This window comes from Palaemon carinicauda, chromosome 11, assembly GCF_036898095.1.
Source record: "Palaemon carinicauda isolate YSFRI2023 chromosome 11, ASM3689809v2, whole genome shotgun sequence".
Taxonomy (NCBI): Eukaryota; Metazoa; Arthropoda; class Malacostraca; order Decapoda; family Palaemonidae; genus Palaemon; species Palaemon carinicauda.
The window spans coordinates 112181554-112204428 of record NC_090735.1 but is presented as its reverse complement, the minus strand read 5'-3'; the positions used below and the strand labels follow the sequence as shown (position 1 = coordinate 112204428).

The 22875-nt window shown below is 41.6% G+C and overlaps 1 protein-coding gene across 1 annotated transcript in view; it reads right to left on the bottom strand.

The window, feature by feature from the left end:
* Nucleotides 1-1010: 1010 nt before the first annotated feature.
* LOC137649751 (U6 snRNA-associated Sm-like protein LSm5) overlaps nucleotides 1011-22875 on the bottom strand; it is a 52394-nt gene continuing 30529 nt past the window's right edge. The window contains exon 3 of the mRNA XM_068382697.1: nucleotides 1011-1451. Within this exon, the coding sequence (XP_068238798.1) occupies nucleotides 1419-1451 (33 nt within the window). The 3' untranslated portion in view covers nucleotides 1011-1418. The remainder of the gene's footprint in view (nucleotides 1452-22875) is intronic.

The window sequence follows — 22875 nt, the reverse complement described above, 5'->3', positions numbered from 1 at the left end:
CATCAACAATAATCAAACAAAAGGTACTTCACCAAATTGTAGTTAAAGTAAATTCAACAAAACGAATTTCCGACGTGTTGACTCGATCAACGGCAGGGAATTTCTGAGAAATGTTGGGAATAGTTCCAGTTACCTACTGAGAGATGGCACTCATGTATGACCACCTACTCACCTGGCGGTGATTGCCGCGAAATTTGAATTTCTGCCGTGCACACGACGATACGCGGGATTAAGCTATACTGTATATATGTAACTACCAGGGAAGTTACATATTCAAAAATTTAATTTAAGGGGCCGGTATGCCAATATATGTGGGAATAGGACGAGCTTCGTCTGGCAATGGAGAATGGTATACAAAATATTTAGATAGAATTTGAAAAACACTCATTTTCACGATAAATTGCCCTGGTGTCGCAAAATCGAAGGTCAGAGGCAAAAATCCTAAGCAGTTTGGAGATGTCCTAAGTCACCTTATTAATGTGGTATGAATATCAAAGTCCTGTCCTTAAAAAAAAGGCATTAGCCAGCCGGGCCCTTATCTTATTTCCTGATATATAAGATAGAATCTTTTAATCTCTAAGAGAATTTATCATCTTTAGTTTTACTCACACTTTCATTACAAAACTAATGCAATCATAAAGAAATATTTATAAGAATTGTTCTTACAATTCTTAAACTATTACTTTCTTGAATTACTGTATTTATAAAATGCTTCATCAGAATAATCAATATAATTCTTTTGACTTCCTAGCAGTTGTTCAAGTATCTACTCTCAGTAATGAGAAATTATTTCTACCAAAATCTAACAATATTCAGTTTCTCATTACTTGATTAGATTCTATTCTCTTATTGGTTATGCACTAAATATTTGTTGTTGAAAAGTAGACCTGTTCTACAAAGTTCACAAGTTAAACCGATAAAATGCAATAGGTTCTATGTGCTGTATCAATATCTTAGTAGCTGCATGGATACATAATAATCTTGAAACTGTACAACAAATGAAACAACAATTTTATCATTTAAAAATCTTATTAATACAAATTTTGTACTAGATACAGTATTTGAATGAATAAATATCTAGATACTGAATAATATTAAGTGAATATTACAAGAAAAACAGCTTATCAAAAGTGATGATAAATAACACAAATTACTATTGTGCATCATCAAAAATAAATAACATTCTGTAAATTATAAAAAACAAAACATGGAGTCTAGCTAACAATTGAGCTGATTTTCAACAGATGAAAAGACTACCTATGAATTGGCATACAATACACAAATAAACCAAATTACTTTTAAATAAGGAGAAATAAAATATCTATTTACCTCAAATAAGAAAAAACTGATACATATTACTATGTCAAGAAAGAGTAAAATGGGAGAAAACAAGAAAAAATAGTTGATTGAAGGCCATTTCAGTCCACTATCTCAGCACCACCAGGGACAAGCTGCAAAGAAAAAAAATACAGGCTTGATTATGAGAACCAATAAAATATAAACTGTACTTCCTGTCCATTATCATTCCCATCAATACACTTAAAATTGTGTTTCCTTGATCAGCTACATTTTACAGGCACTGGAGTAAAACTTCCAAAATCAAACCACCTTTAAATTTTCTACTGAAACAGGATATCCTTTTCTTTCTTTCAAGATCTTCTTTCGTTCAAGATCTTCTTTCTTTCAAGATCTTTTGGTAAAATAAGATTGCCTTAACATACAGAATACAAACATTATTCTACCTTAAGCATTTCTATTCTATCTTTAAGCATTTTTAAAGATACTTTTCAGCATTCTGTCAGTATCAAAGCTTAAATAAGTCCGATCTATATTACTCTCAATTGGTGTTATTAAAATTTTCTTTTCAGATGATCCTTAGTTCACTGCTTTCTACCTTTACTTTTCATTCATTTACTTTGGTCTCTTACAACCTAAAACTACGGCTTTTATCATTTTATCTTGCTCCAGTTTTAACTTCACGATGCTTAAAAAATCTTTCAGGACAAAAGACCTTCAGAAAAAAATGATTACCATCAAATAATTTATAGAGATTAACAAGCTAAAATTTCAAATTTCCTACAGAAGATTCCATAATCATTAAAATTATTTCATTATGTATAATAACATGTACATATCCAATTTATATATGTTCCCATATCATACCATAATAAACTTTTTTTACGCCAGCCCTCTCTTTTCTTACGCCAGCCCTTTCTTTTCTTACGCCAGCCCTTTCTTTTTACGGGGTCAGACATGAAGAAAATCTTCTACATTCTCCTATCCTGTACTTTGCCTTCATGAACTTCTAGAGGTATTAGGACTAGATATTCATGAATCACCTCTTTCCTTAATTTCCTGGGCATTTCTACAGGTCTTTGTCTTACTACTTCCATATTTACTGTTTGTATTTAGTTTATAACAACTTCATCTTTGACTGTTCAGCCGATTTTTCTTTTGGACGTTAACTCTCCACAAATTTCAAGTTCATAAAATGATATTCCCACCAAACTCCAACCATGAATCTTAACATCTCAAACTCAAATCTCATTAAATCTCTTCAGTTTTTTTGGCAAATGTCCATGTTTTTGTTGTATATATATAGTAGCAATGACCTATTGAACTCATCCTATATCTCTTATTCTCTCTACAAGAGGGAGTTCCTTTATTTACCAGTAGTATAGTAATATGATATTTTAATTATAAAATAAATTTTTGAATATACTTAGGCTACCCGGTGAATATATAATACCTGCTACTCAGCGGCTCGACAGAAAACACACTCAAAAACTCGCGAGCGATCGCTATGAAGGTTGCGGGTGTGACCACCAGCGCCAACTATCGGCCAGATACCACTCTTGCATGTAAACAAACCCTTCAATTCTTCTCGTCCCGCTGCGTCTCTATTGGGGAGGAAGGGAGGGCCTTTAATTTATATATTCACCGGGTAAGTATATTCAAAAATTTATTTTATAATTAAAATATCATTTTTAAATATTTAACTTAGCCGGTGAATATAAAATAGCTGATTCACACCCAAGTCGGTAGGTAGAGACCAGAGTTAATTAAGTTTACAGCGTATAAGCTAAGAGTTTTTGACAGTTATCAATATAACAAAACCCAAATATATAGGTACCTGGTAAGGAAGTTGACTTAGACGATTACTCTGCCTTGTAAGTCTGTCTTCCTCACGAAGCCCAGCGATCCTCTTAGGATGCTGAAAGACTCCCAGGAGCTGAACTATAAAGGGTTGCAACCCATACTAACAGGACCTCATCAAACCCCTAATCTGGGCGCTCTCAAGAAATGACTTTGACCACCCGCCAAATCAACAAGGATGCGAAAGGCTTCTTAGCCTTCCGTACATCCCAAAAAACATTTCAAGAGACAGATTAAAAAGGATATTGGAATTAGGGTAATGTAGTGGTAGAATCCTCACCCACTACTGCACTCGCTGCAACGAATGGACCCAGTGTGTAGCAGTCCTCGTAAAGAGTCTGGACATCTTTTAAGTAAAATGACGCGAACACTGACTTGCTTCTCCAAAAAGTCGCGTCCATAATACTTTGCAGAGATTTATTTTGCTTGAAGGCCACGGAGATTGCTAGAGTTCTAACTTCGTGCGTCTTAACCTTAAGCAACCATCGGTCTTTCTCATTCAAGTGAGAATGAGCTTCTCGTATTAAAAAAATCTGATAAAATATGACAAAGCATTCTTTGACATAGGCAATGATGGTTTCTCAACTGAGCACCATAATGCCTCAGATTTACCTCGTAAAGACTTAGTACGAGCTAAATAGAACTTAAGAGCTCTAACAGGACATAATACTCTTTCCAGTTCGTTGCCTACGATCTCTGATAAGCAAGGAATATCAAAAGATTTAGGCCAAGGACGAGAAGGCAGTTCATTTTTTGGCCAGGAAACCAAGTTGAAGTGAACAAGTGGCTTTTTCTGTAGAAAAAACCGATGTTCTTACTGAAGGCATGAAGTTCACTGACCCTTTTAGCCGAAGCCAAGCACACTAGGAAAAGTGTCTTGAGGGTGAGATCCTTCAGGGAGGCTGAATGTAATGGCTCAAACCTGTCTGACATGAGGAACCTTATGACCACGTCTAAGTTCCATCCAGGAGTTGCCAAACGACGTTCCTTTGAGGTCTCGAAAGACTTAAGGAGATCTTGGAGATCTTTATTGTTGGAAAGATCTAAGCCTCTAAGTCGAAAGACCGAAGCCAACATGCTCCTGTAGCCCTTAATCGTGGGAGCTGAAAGGGAGCGAACCTTTCTCAGATGTAAAAGAAAATCTGCGATTTTGGCTACAGAGGTACTGGACGAGGACACAGATGCTGACTTGCACCAGTCTCGAAAGACTTCCCACTTCGACAGGTATACTCTAATGGTAGAAGCTCTCCTCGCTCTTGCAATCGCACTGGCTGCCTCCTTCGAAAAGCCTCGAGTTCTTGAGAGTCTTTCGATAGTCTGAAAGAAGTCAGACGAAGAGCGGGGAGGCTTTGATGGACATTCTTTACGTGGGGCTGACGTAACAGATCTACCCTTAGAGGAAGACTTCTTGGAAAGTCTACCAGCCATTGAAGTACCTCGGTGAACCACTCTCTCGCGGGCCAGAGGGTAGCAACCAAAGTCAACCTTGTCCCTCCGTGAGAGGCGAACTTCTGCAGTACCTTGTTGACTATCTTGAATGGTGAGAATGCATATAAGTCCAGAAGAGACCAATCAAGTAGAAACGCGTTTATGTGGCTTGCTTCTGTATCTAGGACTGGAGAGCAATAGATTGGTAACCTTTTGGTCAACGAGGAGGCAAAGAGGTCTATGGTGGGTTGACCCCAAGTAGCCCAAAGACTCTTGCCCACGTCCTTGAGGAGGGTCCATTCCGTGTGTATCACCTGACCCCTCCGACTGAGACCATCTGCCAAGACGTTCAAGTCCCCCTGGATGAATCTCGTTAACAGGGAGATGCCTCGATTTCTTGACCATAAGAGAAGGTCCCTTGCGATCTCGAGCAGCGTGAAGGAGTGTGTGCCTCCTTGCTTGGAGATGTACGCCAAAGTTGTGGTGTTGTCTGAGTTGACCTCTACCACTTAGTTTCGAAGAAGCTTTCGAATATCATCAAGGCCAAGTGGACTGCTAATAGCTCCTTGCCGTTGATGTGCATGCTCTTCTGACTTGAGGTCCACAGACCCGAGCATTCCCGACTGTCCAGGGTCGCACCCCAACCCAAATCAGACGCGTCTGAGAACAACACGTGGTTTGGGTTCTTGACTGCTAGGGATAGTCCCTCTCTCAGACTGATATTGCCGTCCCACCATTTCAGGCATGCCTTTACTGGTTCGGAGACTGAGAATGATACCGTCTCTAACGTCTTGTCCTAGTTCCAGTGAGAGGCTAGATGGAACCGGAGAGGCAGAAGGTGTAGTCTCCCTAGTGAGACAAACTGCTCCAGGGATGAGAGAGTCCCTACGAGACTGTTCCAACTCCTGACTGAACAAACGTTTTCTTTTCAGCATTAGTTGGACTTCGAGCAGGGCTTGTTCTATTCGGTGGCAGACGGAAAAGCCCGAAAACAAACTGGACTGCGAATCTCCATCCCCAAATATAGAATAATCTGGGATGGGATCAGTTGGGACTTTTAGGTTGACCAAAAGTCCCAACTCCCTGGCCAGACTCAACGTCCAATGTAGATCCTGCAGACAGCGAAGACTGGACGATGCTCTGAGAAGCCAGTCGTCCAAGTACAGGGAGGCTCGGATCCCCGAAAGATGGAGGGATTTTGCCACATTCCTCATGAGCCTCGTAAACCCGAGAGGAGCAGGACTGAGGCCAAAGCACAGGGCTCGAAACTGGTACCCCACATTCCTGTAAACAAACCTCAGAAACGGTTGGGAATCCGGGTGTATAGGAATGTGGACGTATGCCTCCTGAATGTCGAGAGAGACCATCCAGTCGCCTTCCATAAATGCTGTCAAGACAGCCTGGTAGACTTCATCGTGAAGTTTGTCTTGACAATGAACACATTGAGCGCACTTCCCTCTTACGTACTGCTGCAGTGAACATGGCTGCCAGATCATTGGAGCCATCCCTGAGGGACTTGTTCCTGCAGAGAACGTGGCTGTCAGATCATAGGAGCCATCCCTGAAAGCCTTGTTTATGCATGACATAATTGTACAGCAAAACTTCAAACGCTCGAAAATAGCTCTGAAGTCGACCATAAAATCTTGGAGCGTCTCATGGCCAGGCGCCAGGGAGAGTCTATGAGGTTTGAGAAGTCTATCTGGGCAGAGGGAGGAACTCCCAAGCCGAGAACTTCTCTCGTGTCATATCAGACTCTCGCTCTATAAGCCAGCTTAAAAGTAGGGAAAGCAAAGGCTGTCTCCCTCAAACTCCTCCTGGTGATAAACCAGTCGCCTAGCAAACGTAAAGCTCTCTTAGAAAAGCGAGAGAGCACTAGCTTATAAAACAACGACTTCGAAGTAGCTAGGCCTAGTGTAAACTCTGACGTTTAGGCGAACGAGGAGCAGCAGTTACAAAAAGATCCGGACAAAGATCCTTAAAAATCAGTATGATTTATTTAAAGTCCATAGAGGGCTAAGCAGCTTTAGGCTCCTCTCCGTCTGACAGAGTCCTCAAGGGAATATCAGTAGGAGGGGGAACAGCAACTTCCTCATCTGAAGGAACCTTGTCCGACAATAGCCGAGTCTCAAGCAAGGGAGAGACCTACCGTGGTGGCAATGCTTTACAAGCAGAGTCCACACGCACTGGTGCATTAGTAGCGGACCAGGACGCAACGTCATGTAACTGCTTGACAGTCTGTGAACTGTCAACAACAACAGGTGCGTGAGGACGCACAGCGTCCACTCGAGACTGCTTTGACCGCCTAGTCTGAGCAGTCAAAACAACTCTAGAATGCGGAGGTTGACGCTAAGCGTCAAAACAAGTCAACTCCGATGGTTGGCGAACGTCCTGAACGTCAACAGGAGCATAGCAAGTGGCCTAACGTCCAAATGCGGCTGAAAATCCACACGAGACCGCATCGAGTGTGGTTCTAAACAACCTGACTGACGTGACTTGGCTACGCCAACGTCAACAGGACGCACAAAGGAACGTTTGGGTGGCCGAAGGCCAGGATCTCGATGAGATAAACGGCTAGGCTCAACGGACTTATCGGCAGAATAGTCTTCCATAAGGGAGGCAAGCTTATTCTGCATGTCTTGCCGTACAACCCATTTAGGATCAACGGGAATGATTGCGGTAAGAGACGAGGGTAACGTCTGTGACTGCAAAACCTTGCCTACAAAAAGACTCTCGGAGTCTGTGTTACGCTTTTGTTTAGGCGGCGAGCAGTCTTCCGATGACTGCATAGGGTCAGAGCTGTCCTAATAGTTAAAACCAGGACGCTGGACCTGTCCTGAAAGGACTGACTTTCGCTCAAAGGGCCTCGAAACCTTGTTCCACGGTTTCTTATGCGAAAAGCCTTCGGATGACGAGGAGAAAATCGTCTCTCTCGCCTTATGGTAGGGGTGATCTTGGTAAGATACGCCTGATACCATAGAGGGAACGTCTGTTCGCTGATCAAGGCCTCTCGAACCCATAAGTCGTACGACATTATTTCTCCCCTGGGCTTGGGAGCTTGCAAGAGGTCCCGGACTAGGCGAACGACAGGCACGAACAGACGAACCCTCGGTCGCAACACTGATAACACTTTGCGCAATATCACTTTATCACAACGATTTTCTGTTTTGCACTTATTTCACTGAAATCAAATTTTTTAACAATTCACATTAGGTATGAATAAAACTGATTTCTACCTGAAGCACACAATTCTACCCTCATCAAAAGGTTATAATTGCGAAATCAGTCGTATAATGTAAGCACAATAATACCAGCAAAAAAACAGTAAACATATTTTAAGATAAAAAGATCAGTGGCTGGGGAAGAGACTAAACACTAGTTCATTCAAAACTACGTTTTCAATCTCTCACCGTACAGTGCCTTGGGACGAGAATAAAAAACTAAAAACGTTTTATCCTTTCTCCCCGTACAGAGACTAGGGACGAGAGTAACTCGAGAACAACGTTACTCGCTTGGGACGAGATAAAGATCGGAACGTTCTCTCTCCTCTCTCTCCCTCCGTCTCTATCTCTCTCTCTCTCTCTCTCTCTCTTGATTTCGCACCGAAGAGAAGAGCCCACTTACGTTTCGTCAAAAAAACAGGTTATTTGACCAAAGGAAAAAAATGAAAGGTTTTTCAATTAAAAAGTTCCTTTAAAATAGAATTTAAAACATTTAAGCTTTGAAAGAAGAATGAACAAAACGTCAGAATCGATTTACTCTTTCTGCAAAGTGAAACCGTGATACTCTCTCTCTCTATCGTAACGATAGAGCGCAAACTGCGTAGCATAAATAAACTAAACGTTAGTTCATCTTTGAAACAGTACGAAGACTAATCAAAGAAAATCTTTCATAAAATATCTATTAAAAAAATATTCATTTAATAAGTTTTAAATCATTAGCTCTGTAAAAGTTATTTACGATTGAAAGGGCTCAACGTTGTTTAACTTCGGTTTCCAAGTTAGGACCGCCTACTCTCAGGAAAGGTCGCATATAAACAAATCATTAAAATTTATCTTGATGTTTATTATAAATGGAAAGCTAATCGAAGAGGCCTAATAAAGGCGGGTGAGATATAAAATATATAGAGGAAAATCTATAATTAATTTATAACGTGATAAGATAATTGCTAAAAGCCTAAACACACTTCCGTACTAAGGGAAGGGTCGGCCATTTAAAAGTCAAGGAAAGTCCAAAAAACAATCCAAAGTCATCAAAAATTAAATCTATCCAAAAACGAGTTCAAGATTTAAGTTGAAGATAAAACACCTGTACTGCGAAAGCTCAAACCAAAATGAAGTACTTCACCAAATATGTTGAGAAAACTCCAGGTTCTACAGCGAGTAATGATACGTCTTGTCGTCAAGGTCGACAGAGAAGAATTGAAGGGTTTGTTTACATGCAAGAGTGGTATCTGGCCGATAGTTGGCGCTGGTGGTCACACCCCCAACCTTCATAGCGATCGCTCGCGAGTTTTTGAGTGTGTTTTCTGTCGAGCCGCTGAGTAGCAGCTATTATATATTCACCGGCTAAGTTAAATATTTAAAAATCACCATTTACTCCATGCATCTCCCTTTCTTACTGCACTCTAAATCCTGCTTTCCAGTCCAGTGTGCCCCCTAAGTAACAGAAAGGCTCTATCCCTCCTAAGAATACCAATTCATTACACCAAGATTCTCCACTCTTCTAACTTCCTCATTTGCACTTATGTATTTCAAACATCAAAAATCTCCTACTCTATGTAGAATTTGTAATCCATATCACCTCCTGGACACTATTCATTATGTTTGGTACACAGCAGCAAATTCATCCCTACACCCTTCCCACTACAGACTTAAGAACACTTTCCTGGTTGTACTTTTTCTTGGCTTCCTTTCCAGTGTCAATTAGCTTTGTTTTGCTTACTTTGAGTTTCAGGGATCTCCTCTTCATTTCACTCTTCCACCTTTTAACCATTTCACCATCTCTTCTTTGGATTCTGCAGTTAGAACTAAGTCAACTATATACAACAGCTCAAAATGGCACACTGTATCAATGTGCATCCATCACTCTGGGGTTCCAACCAATATACCCCCAAAAGAGGGGGAGAACAAGAGAGGAAAGGGGAGGAGCCAAACATCTTGCTCCCATCTTAGACTTACATTGTAACCGTCACCTTAAGGCGCTATACTTATGGTCCTTGCCGATTGATTGATTTAGAATTCTCTGACATCCCACACAATTTGTTGATCTGGCTGATCAGCAATCACAGGTCCTAGTAAAAATGTATTCAGACTTGAGTACATTCCCACAAATAATGCACATACTTAAAAACTTGAGCCACTAAGAGATTTTTCTTAAAGCCTAGAGTGGCACCAACTCCTCTTATCCCCTCGATGAGCACATTAGTTTTGTCTGATGCACCGGGTCATTTAGGGCATAACGCTCAGTTGAAAGTCTACCGCAGCCATAAAGTTTTCTTGATGAATCTCTTTTTCCCCTACCAGTGGTCAAAAATAAGTTCTGTAACCTGTATTTAACATTCTGGGTTCTCTTAAGGTAGTGCCTTAGCACTTTTACAGGAGATTAAAGTAACTCATCCGGATCATTACTTACTTTGACTTACCAGACAGTAATATTTTGAATACCTCTCTCTGGTTACGTCTTATTTTTCTTTGCCTACATATACACCGAATAGTCTGGCCTATTCTTCATACATTCTCATCTTTCCTCATACACCTGACAACACTGAGATTACCAAACAATTCATTTTCGCTCAAGGGGTTAACTAATGCACTGTAATTGTACTTTCGCTCAAGGGGTTAACTAATGCACTGTAATTGTACAGTGGCTACTTTCCTCTTGGTAAGGGTAGAAGAGAATCTTTGGCTATGGTCAGCAGCTCTTTTAGGAGGACAACATTCCAAAATCAAACCATTGATATCTAGTCTTTGGTAGTGTCATAGCCTCTGTACCATGGTTTTGCACTGTCTTGGGTTAGAGTTCTCTTGTTTGAGGGTATATTTGGGCATACTATTCTATCTTGTTTCTCTTCTTCTTTTTATGAAGTTTTTATAGCATATATATGATAGATCTAATTTAATGTTGTTAATGTTCTAAAAGTATTTCATTTTAATTACATGTTACTTCTGTTGTAGATTATTTATTTCCTTGTTTCCTTTACTCACTAGACTATTTTTTTGTTGGAGCCCTTTGGCTTAGAGCATTTTGCTTTTCCAACTAGGGTTGTAGCTTAGCAAGTAATAATAATAACAATCCATCCTTATACCAAAGGCACTTCCCCCAATTTTGGGGGGTAGCCGACATCAACAATGAAACAAAACAAAAAGGGGACCTCTACTCTCTACGTTCCTTCAGCCTATAATAATAATAATAATAATAATATAATAATAATAATAATAATAATAATAATAATAATATAATAATAATAATAATAATAATAATAATAACAAAAATAATAATAATAATAATAATAATAATAAAGGGAGGAGGGGGGTGATGGAATAGCCTCCCCAACCTGTGGGGGGGGGGGGGGAATGGTACCGAGGAAACACCAGTGCGTAGTGGTAGACAGGGCTACCAACTGGAGATCCCCTCAACATGACATGAAAATCCCAAAAATATGATCATAACGGAGTAAACAATAATATAATATCAATGCACAAATACATAAACATAATTAATGAATTAAAAGCGAAATCACGTAAGTAAGGTTAGGCATTCAGAAATAATATGGCGAGAGAGGGACTCGGGCGAGTGGAAGGGGAGGAAGCATGACGCAATCAGCAGATGGAAAGCAGGGGTACCAACCTAGTTACTGAAGCGGTAGATCGAACAGTAAAAACAACGCGAGAGTCCCACTCGAACCAAATGTAAAACTAGGTGGAGCGTAATAAAACTAAAAGGTTTAATAATAAGTGAGATGGTCGTCTTCCTAGAACTAGCGAAACAATCTCAAAGGTGACGCAATCCACCAACATGCACGAATGCAGGCATACCAACATAACCTACTCCTTGATGAAACGCTAACACTGATATCATAGGATAACATAAAATTAATGCTAGATGAAAGCATAAAGACGGTGTACTATATAAATGTAAGGAAAAAACTCCTAAAAGTTCGAACAAATATTAATGACGGACGAACTAACGAGAAAAAGGGCAGAGCCGAACCATGAACGGTAAGAACGGGGACGCCGTTCATATATAAACACTTCTCAATTAATAAAAACAGAAGTTACACTGCCCAATCTCGCTAAAACTCATGGATAAAGTACTTAACTTCGATGGGGTATCATGGGAATCGGCCATCGATTATAAAATAATGATAAATCCAAGGGTAAACACGAGAAAAAAACATGTTGGACTTAATAACAACAAGTGCTATAAAGGAGTGACGTCACTGGCGTGGGTTGGGTTAGTGGTAGTAGTGTTGATCGGCACCTCGCTGTGGCGGGGATTTTGAAGAGGAGATATCTAAATAGTGCGAGACCTCTGGTTGTGAATTATCACGCCCCAGTATTTTATACCGACACCTTATATAGGTGAGCGAGCTGGGTTCAACCTGGCATTCCTATGCTTTTTTTCTCTGGTAATATATAGCAGTTATATTCCTTAGAAATAGTGCTCTAGGAGTATTTCACTGGGCGGCACAGGTCGGAGCCCAGAAATAATAATAGTGATAATAATAATACTAGTAAAAATAAGTGAAATAACTGTAAAAGATGAAAGCCTGGAATCAATGATTAATGAATTTTATGTTTTGCTACTGTTGGGAACAAAAATAGACCTGTCCCCAGTGCTCAGGGTGAGAAAATAAATACGAGAGTTTGTGTAATTCACTTATGTGCTTAGTCAAAGTTATAAAGCAAGAAGAAAAACCATCTTTAGGGTAAGGTCCATATCGAAGGCTAGTCTTGAAAGTTCATATGGAGCTCTCTTTAAGGACCGCAACACCTTTGTCACATCCCAGTCTGGAGGTTGAATCTTATGAAGGGGACAAGTCTGGTCCATATTTCTAATGAGCACGGATAATTCCCAAAAAGGAGGAAATATCCACTCCTCTCAGTCTCAGTACCTAGCTCAAAGCCAAGCGATACCCTTTTCCTGCTAAGAATGAGAGGCAGTAGTAGTTTCTTGGCCAAAAAAGATGGAACCAGGGTGGAGACCCGCTTGGTCCCAGGGGCAGATGAGGGGGATAAGAGTCGTGTCATTAATAGCACTTCAGCCACAGAAAAATTGGTGACAGGGTTGTAGTTGATCGCCCTGCTTTCAGGGAATCTTTCCAAACCGATACCAGCATACCGACCTTGTTGAATGCCTCCGTAGCTAGCATGGCACAGTCTGTCTATTGCCCCTCTCCTACCTTTAATTGGTAATCTAAGTACTTCGCCAAGATTGTTAACCCTCCTGATAAGGGACATAACCTGAAAGGAAAACCTGGACTCCGCCTCCTTGGACTTGGTGCAATCTGGCTCCTTATGGCAACTGTCCTACGATTCCGAGGAGTCCTCACCATGTGAGAGGTCGCTCCTCTCTGAAGAGGAATCGTACTGCTTCTTGTCCTCCTGTTTCAACGCCGTACCTGAGAAGCCCTGAAGAAAATCGGGGATTAAAACCTACCGCATCTCTAATTTCCCTATTTTGGGAACTAAAAGGTCACTTAAGTGAAACTTTGCCATTGGCTAAGAAACTCCTCTGCCTACTAGGTAGTGAAATAGTTAGAGGATCCTTAGCACCTCTCCTACGAAAAGACCTTGGGGAGTCAGCCAATCCATCAGCCTTTTTTTTTCTGGTATCTCTTCAAAAACGGTGAACAAAGGTTCTCTGTCACTTCTGAGTGGGCATCACCATTAGGAGACTGGATCTATAGGTAGTTGCCTAGATGAAAAATGCTCTTATGATAATTCACTGTTCTTAAAGGGCCGACCATAGAGAACTTCGATTGGTGACAATCTATAATTTTCAAATTTTCAACACCGATGCATCTTTCCAATCTCAAGGGCCTATGCATCTGCAGGTAAGGATCTAACACCACAGCCCAATCAATCTCAATGTTGTATTTTTCCCACGTTCAGTAACACTCATTGGACTGTGTTGAAGGTGTGAAGAATTGGTTCTCTTGCAAGCTTCTTTACTACCTATCCCATTTATATCCAGAGTAAAATGATGAGACCACATCAAGAGCAGAAGCTCGCAAGTCAACCAGTGAGTATGCTTGTGCGCCAATAGATAGGAGCACATCAGCATGTGACTGCTCTAAATTAGATGAATGAGTCCAACTGAATAGGGGCACCCAGCTAGAACCAAAACTAAAAATTTGAGAGCTAGCAGAGATACTCCCATAGAAGAGCGCTATGGTGAACAGGTGAGAGGATGCGAGACCGATCTTGAGCAGGCAAGAGGATGCAGTTCCAATTGCAAGCAGGTGAGAGGGTGAGCAATTGATAGCAAGTAGTTGAGAGGGTGTGCAATTGATTGTAAGCAGGAGAGAGGGTATGTGATTGATCGCAAGCAGGTGAGAGAGAGTGCAATCAATAGCAGTCAGGTGAGAGGGTACGCGATCAATTGCGAGCAGGTGACATGGTGCGCAATCGATCTTAAACAGGAAACATGGTGCACAATCGATCGCGTGCAAATGACATGGTACGCGATCGATCTCAAGCAGGTTAGATAGTGCGTAGCCAATGGTATGTAGTTAATGTTGCAACATTCAAAAGCGAACATGTGTAATAGCACTCTCTTAAGAGCAATTAAACACCTATGAGCATGCCTATTATTGCTCTCACACGAGCGTAAACAGGAGAGATGGCACTAAAGTAGGAGTGCACGATCACGAGTGTGTGGTGGCATTCTCCTAGATGCTCTCGATCATGAACAGCTGAGGAGAAGCAGAGTACTGTAGTGTACTATCTCGCCATCTCTTTCTTCATTCTCAGTGAAGGATACGCCAGCTATGTGCCTAGACCAAGGGAACTTGAAAGGTAGAAACAGACACTCATAAGATAGTAGTTTCCCTCTGTACAGTAAGCATCATAATATACATGTAGGCTAAACACATGTGGAAGTTGCACCCTGGCATGCTTCTTTATCAACTATCATCTGTCCATCTGAAAAGTTAAGGGCTTCAAATGAGCATGCCTGTCATTATCCCTAGCTTCAAGGTCATCAAATGAGAGCATGTGATCGTGATCAAGTGTTCAGGATGTAAGGAAATAACTCCCTTTGGAGAGAGCACGCTAAGGGAGGCACGGGGATCCATAGGATCACATAAAGTTCTGTCACTACATGTACTAGTATTAAAACTAGTATGGGAGTTCACTGTTGTATGTACCACAGGCTTGCTAATGTTAATCGTGCTATTGTGAAAGCAGGCTGTTGTGTATGCATATCTGGAGCACGTTGAGCACAGACAAGGTCTCACAAGACCACAGTTTTTCAATCTACTCGTAGAAGATTCTGCACGCAAAGCAGTGTACTCATCGGTAAATAGTGATTCCGAGTCCAAAATCACTGCATGCTCGGAAACATATTGCTTGCAAGTGCGAGCATCAAACATAGGACTATGGTCTCCCTTTCAGGAATGAGAACTTGTTCCTCCCAAAATCGTCTTCTTTCCAAACTCTTCAGTGATGGACAACCAGGGAAGTCTGACTAAAGGGCAGAATATTAGCTGGTCACTCATGTTCAGACCCAGTGGCAAAGTCATAAGACACTGAAATTTATTTCCCTTCGTGAACCAAGTTTGAAATGAAACCTACAGCACATCTGTGTTATTCAGTGGCAAGAAACAAAGTGCCTGTTCAGTATACTACACCAGCAAATTGCATAATATAGTTTAGCCCTGAACTTTCGAGAAAACGTCTGTGGTAAATATAAGAGAAAACTGCATGGGCATTCAGGGGAGACTATTTTCAGCCATCGTCAAGTTAAGGCTGCTTTTGTGGAGACATAATTTGACACTTGTCATGATACTGCATTTTTACTTCATTTACAACACTACTAGTTTTAAGAAGACAAGGAATTATCAAAGGACCTAATATCAGAAGCTGTGTTCCTGATTATCATCTTTTACATTTGAAACTACATCCTTGAAACTCCTTCAAAGGAAATAGGTGAAAATTTAGACCTTATAAAAGTTCAGGAAGTAAAATTTAGATGGCAAAATAGATTAGAGGGAACTCATTTTGACTTAATCCTGCGAAGGTAATACCCAACGTAAAAAAAAAATAATAATGAGCTTTCTAAAGAAGACTTGTTACATGCAGGAACTGATGGCACTAACAATATTAAAACAGATTTTACATATATGAACTATAAAAAGAGACTTATGTAAGCCTGTTCAACATAAAAATATTTGCTGCAAGTTTGAACTTTTGAAGTTCAACCAATTCAGCTCCCTGATTAGGAAGATCTTTGCGCAACTTGGGTACAGCTGGAATAAAACTTCTACAATACTGTGTAGTATTGAGCTTGATGGAGAAAGCATAACTATTAGAATTAACCTCATACCTAGTATTACGAAGAGGATGGTACTGTCTGGGAATGTCTGAATGTAAAGGATGGTTAGAATTATGAAAAATCTTATGCAACATGTATAAAAAACTAATTGAACGACAGTGCCAGAGATTATTATCTAGATCAGGAATAAGAAATTATTAGACTGCGAATTCTTGTCAAACAAATTAAGATGAGAATCAGCAGCTGAAGACCAGTCAGGAGGGAAAAAGAAAAAAAAAAGAGGAGTTAAAACTCTTCTTCCGAATACATTCATCACCAAAATCTTAAAAGACTTTCTTAATAAGCAAATCTTTTGTGCAACTGAGGAGAGACAGACCTTATGTGTTTCTTAGAAGTAAATTTTCTGTCAAGAATCACACCTAAAATTTTAAAAATACTCAAACAAGGTAGAATGAAAGTTAACACTTCTTCAGAATAGATTGACCACTGAAAATCTTAAAAGACTTTTTCAATAAGCCTATTTTTATGCAACTGAAAAAGAGACAGACATTGTGTGTTTCTCAAAATTAAATTTGCTGTCGAGAAACACATCTAAACTTTAAGTGTCGCACCGAGTTAAAAAATTATATTTTAATTATAAAATAAATTTTTGAATATACTTACCCGGTGAATATATAATAGCTGACGCTCCGGCGGCTCGACAGAAAAACACAAAAAACTCGCGAGCGATCGCTATGAAGGTTGCGGGTGTGCCCACCAGCGCCAACTATCGGCCAGATACCGCATATACATGTAAACAGCTCCAATTCTTCTCATCCCGCTGGGTCTCTATCGGGGAGGAAGGGGGGGCCTTTAATTTATATATTCACCGGGTAAGTATATTCAAAAATTTATTTTATAATTAAAATATCATTTTTAAATATTTAACTTAGCCGGTGAATATATAATAGCTGATTCACACCCATGGTGGTGGGTAGAGACCAGAAATAATTAAGTTTACAGCGTATATGCTTAGAGTTTTTGACAGTTATATCATAACAAAACCCAAATATATATAGGTACCTGGTAAGGAAGTTGACTTAAACGATTACTCTGCCTTGTTAGTCTGTCTTCCTCACGAAGCCCAGCCATCCTCTTAGGATGCTGAAAGACTCCCAGGAGCTGCAGTATCAAGGGCTGCAACCCATACAACAGGACCTCATCAAACCCCTAATCTGGGCGCTCTCAAGAAATGACATTTGACCACCCGCCAAATCAAACAGGATGCGAAAGGCTTCTTAGCCATCCGTACAACCCGAAAACAAGATTAAAAACATTTCAAGAGACAGATTAAAAGGATATTGGAATTAAGGTAATGTAGTGGTAGAACCCTCACCCACTACTGCACTCGCTGCAACGAATGGACCCAATGTGTAGCAGTCCTCGTAAAGAGTCTGGACATCTTTTAAGTAAAATGATGCGAATACCGACTTGCTTCTCCAAAAGGTCGCGTCCATAATACTTTGCAGAGATCTATTTTGCTTAAAGGCCACGGAAGTTGCTATAGCTCTTACTTCGTGCGTCTTAACCTTAAGCAACCATCGGTCTTTTTCATTCAAGTGAGAATGAGCCTCTTGTATTAAAAATCTGATAAAATATGACAAAGCATTCTTTGACATAGGCAATGATGGTTTCTTAACTGAGCACCATAATGCCTCAGATCCACCTCATAAGGACTTAGTACGAGCTAAGTAGAACTTAAGAGCTCTAACTGGACACAGCACTCTTTCAAGTTCGTTGCCTATGATCTCTGACAGGCAAGGTATATCAAAGGACTTAGGCCAAGGACGAGAAGGCAGTTCATTTTTGGCCAGGAAACCAAGTTGAAGTGAACATGTGGCTTTTTCTGTAGAAAAGCCGATGTTCTTACTGAAGGCATGAATTTCACTGACCCTTTTAGCCGAAGCCAAGCACACTAGGAAAAGCGTCTTGAGGGTGAGATCCTTCAGGGAGGCTGAATGTAATGGCTCAAACCTGTCTGACATGAGGAACCTTAGGACCACGTCTAAGTTCCATCCAGGAGTTGCCAAACGACGTTCCTTAGAGGTCCCGAAAGACTTAAGGAGATCTTGGAGATCTTTATTGTTGGAAAGATCTAAGCCTCTATGACGAAAGACCGAAGCCAACATGCTCCTGTAGCCCTTAATCGTGGGAGCTGAGAGGGAGCGAACATTTCTCAGATGTAAAAGAAAATCTGCGATTTGGGCTACAGAGGTACTGGAAGAGGACACAGATGCTGACTTGCACCAGTCTCGAAAGACTTCCCACTTCGACTGGTATACTCTGATGGTAGAAGCTCTCCTAGCTCTCGCAATCGCACTGGCTGCCTCCTTCGAAAAGCCTCGAGCTCTTGTGAGTCTCTCGATAGTCTGAAGGCAGTCAGACGAAGCGCGGGGAGGCTTTGATGAACATTCTTTACGTGGGGCTGACGTAAGAGATCTACCCTTAGAGGAAGACTTCTTGGAATGTCTACCAGCCATTGAAGTACCTCGGTGAACCACTCTCTCGCGGGCCAGAGGGGAGCAACCAACGTCAACCTTGTCCCTCCGTGAGAGGCGAACTTCTGCAGTACCTTGTTGACTATCTTGAATGGTGGGAATGCATATAAGTCCAGATGAGACCAATCCAGTAGAAACGCGTCTATGTGGATTGCTTCTGGATCTGGGACTGGTGAGCAATAGATTGGTAACCTTTTGGTCAACGAGGTGGCAAAGAGGTCTATGGTGGGTTGACCCCAAGTCGCCCAAAGACTCTTGCACACGTCCTTGTGGAGGGTCCATTCCGTGGGTATCACCTGACCCCTCCGATTGAGACAGTCTGCCAAGACGTTCAAGTCCCCCTGGATGAATCTCGTCAACAGGGAGATGCCTCGATTTCTTGACCATATGAGAAGGTCCCTTGCGATCTCGTACAGCGTGAGGGAGTGTGTGCCTCCTTGCTTGGAGATGTACGCCAAAGCTGTGGTGTTGTCTGAGTTGACCTCTACCACTTTGTTTCGAAGAAAGCTTTCGAATTTCATCAAGGCCAAGTGGACTGCTAATAGCTCCTTGCCGTTGATGTGCATGCTCTTCTGACTTGAGGTCCACAGACCCGAGCATTCCCGACCGTCCAGGGTCGCACCCCAACCCAAATCAGACGCGTCTGAGAACAACACGTGGTTTGGGTTCTTGACTGCTAGGGATAGTCCCTCTCTCAGACTGATATTGCTGCCCCACCATTTCAGGCATGCCTTTACTGGTTCGGAGACTGGGATTGATATCGTCTCTAACGTCTTGTCCTTGTTCCAGTGAGAGGCTAGATGGAACTGGAGAGGCCGAAGGTGTAGTCTCCCTAGCGAGACAAACTGCTCCAGGGATGAGAGAGTCCCTACGAGACTCATCCAACTCCTGACTGAACAACGTTCTCTTTTCAGCATTAGTTGGACTTTGAGCAGGGCTTGTTCTATTCGGGTGGCAGACGGAAAAGACCGGAAAACTGGACTGCGAATCTCCATCCCCAAATATAGAATAGTCTGGGATGGGATCAGTTGGGACTTTTCTAGGTTGACCAAAAGTCCCAACTCCTTGGCCAGATCCAACGTCCAATGTAGATCCTGCAGACAGCGATGACTGGACGATGCTCTGAGAAGCCAGTCGTCCAAGTACAGGGAGGCTCGGATTCCCGATAGATGGAGGAAATTTTGCCACATTCCTCATGAGCCTCGTAAACACTAGAGGAGCAGGACTGAGGCCAAAGCACAGGGCTTGAAACTGGTACACCACATTCCTGTAAACAAACCTCAGAAACGGTTGGGAATCCGGGTGTATAGGAATGTGGAAGTATGCATCCTGAAGGTCAAGAGAGACCATCCAGTCGCCTTCCATTAATGCTGTCAAGACAGCTTGGTAGACTTCATCGTGAAGTTTGTCTTGACAATGAACACATTGAGCGCACTTGCCTCTTACGTACTCCTGCAGTGAACGTGGCTGCCAGATCATTGGAGCCATCCCTGATAGTCTTGTTCCTGCAGAGAACGTGGCTGTCAGATTATTGGAGCCATCCCTGATAGCCTTGTTTATGCATGACATAATTATACAGCAAAACTTCAAACGCTCGAAAAAAACTCCTAACAGGAGATGGTCTAACTCTGAAGCCGACCATAAAATCTTGGAGCGTCTCATGGCCAGGCGCCAGGGAGAGTCTATGAGGTTTGAGAAGTCTATCTGGGCAGAGGCAGGAACTCCCAAGCCGAGAACTTCTCCCGTGTCATACCAGACGCTCGCTCTATAAGCCAGTTTAAAAGGAGGGAAAGCAAAGGCTGTCTCCCCCAAACTCCTCCTGGTGATCAACCAGTCGCCTAGCAAACGTAAAGCTCTCTTAGAAGAGCGAGAGAGCACTAGCTTAGAAAACAATGGCTTCGAAGTAGCTAGGCCTAGTGTAAACTCTGACGTTTAGGCGAACGAGGAGCAGCAGTTACAAAATGATCCGGACAAAGATCCTTAAAAATCAGCATGATTTATTTAAAGTCCATAGAGGGCTGAGCAGCTTTAGGCTCCTCTCCGTCTGACAGAGTCCACAAGGGAATATCAGTAGGAAGGGGATCAGCAACTTCCTCATCTGAAGGAACCTCGTCCGACAATTGCCGAGTCTCAAGCAAGGGAGAGACCTGCTGTGGTGGCAATGCTTGACAAGCAGAGTCCACACGCAAAGGAGCATCAGTAGCAGTCAAGGACAATACGTCATGTAACTGCTTAAAGGACTGACCAGCAACAACAACAGGTGCGGGAGGACGCTCGACGTTAACTCGAGACTGCCTTGACTGCCTAGACTGAGCAGTCAAAACAACTCTTGACTGTGGTGCTTGACGCTCAACGTCAAAACAAGTCAACTTCGCTGGTTGGCGAACGTCCTGAACGTCAACAAGAGCAAGCGGCAGCGGCTGAACGTCCACAAGCGGCTGAAAGTCAACACGGGACTGCATCGAGTGAGGCTCTACAAAACGTGATTGACGTGACTTTGTTGAACCTGCTCAGCAGAATAGTCCTCCATAAGAGAGGCAAGCTTATTCTGCATGTCTTGCAGTACAACCCATTTAGGATCAACGGGAATGGGTGCGGTAAGAGACGAGGGTAACGTCTGTGACTGCAAAACCTTGCCTACACTAAGACTCTCGGAGCCTGTGTTACGCTTCTGTTTAGGCGTCGAGCAGTCTTCCGATGACTGCACAGGGTCAGAGCTGTCCCAATGGCTACAACCAGGACGCTGGACCTGTCCTGAAGGGACTGACTTTCGCTTTAAGGGTCTCGAAACCTTGCTCCACGGTTTCTTACGCGATAAGCCTTCGGATGACGAGGAGAAAACCGTCTCGCTCGTCTTATGGTAGGGGCGGTCTTGACGAGACACGCCTGAAACCATAGAGGGAACGTCTGTTCGTTGGTTAAAGCCTCTCGAACCCATAAGTCCTACGACATTACTTCTCCCTGGGGCATGGGAGCTTGCAAGAGGTCTCGGACTAGGCGAACGACAGGCACGAACAGACGAACCCTCTGTCGCAACACTGATAACACTTTGCGCAATTATCACTTTATCACTACAATTTTCTGTTTTTGCACTTACTTCATTGAAATTGAATTTTTCAATAATTTCACATTAGGCATGAATAAATACTGATTTCTACCTGAAGCACGCAATTCTCCCCTACCTCAAAAGGTTATAATTGCGAAATAAGTCGTATAATGTAAGCAAATTAATACAAGCAAAAAAACAGTAAACATATATATCGAATAAAACGGAAATATATAAAGTTAAAAGGATCATTGACTGGGGAGGAGACTAAACACTAGTTCATTAAAAACTACGTTTTCAATCTCTCACCGTACAGTGCCTTGGGACGAGAATAAAAACTAAAAACGTTTTATCCTTTCTTCCCGTACAGAGACTTGGGACGAGAGTAAAAAACTGACTAGAGAACAACGTTACTCGCTTGGGACGAGAATAAAGATCGGAACGTTCTCTCTTCCTCTCTCCCTCTCCGTCTCTCTCTCTCTCTCTCTCTCTCTTGATTTCACACAGAAGAGAAAAGCCCACTTAACCTTCGTCAATAAACAGGTTATTTAATCAAAGGAAAAAACTGAAAAAAAAACTGAAAGGACTAAGAATTTGAAAATTAACAAGTTCCTTTAAATTAGTATTTAAAACATTTCAGTTTGAAAGAAGAATGAACAAAACGTCAGAATCGATTTACTCTTTCTGCAAAGTGAAACCGTGATTCTCTCTTTCTCTATCGTAACGATAGAGCGCAAACTGCGTAGCATAAATAAACCAAACGTTAGTTCATCTTTGAAACAGCACGAAGACTATTCAAAGAAAATCTTTCATAAAATATCTACTAAAAAATATTCATTTAATAAGTTTTAAATCATTTGCTCTGTAAGAGTTATTAACGAAAATGAAAGTTGAAAGGGCTCAACGTTGTTTAACTTCGGTTTCCAAGTTAGGACCGCCTACTCTCGGATTAGGGGAGGAATAGGTAAGGCCGCATATAAACAAATCATTAAAATTTATCTTGATGTTTATTATAAATGGAAAGCTAATCGAAGAGGCCTAATAAAGGCGGGTGAGATATAAAATATATAGAGGAAAATCTATAATTAACAACAACAATTTATAATGTGATAAGATAATTGCTAAAAGCCTAAAAAAAACACTTCCGTACTAAGGGAAGGGTCGGCCATTTTGAAAAGTCAAAGAAAGTCCAAAAAACAATCCAAAGTCATC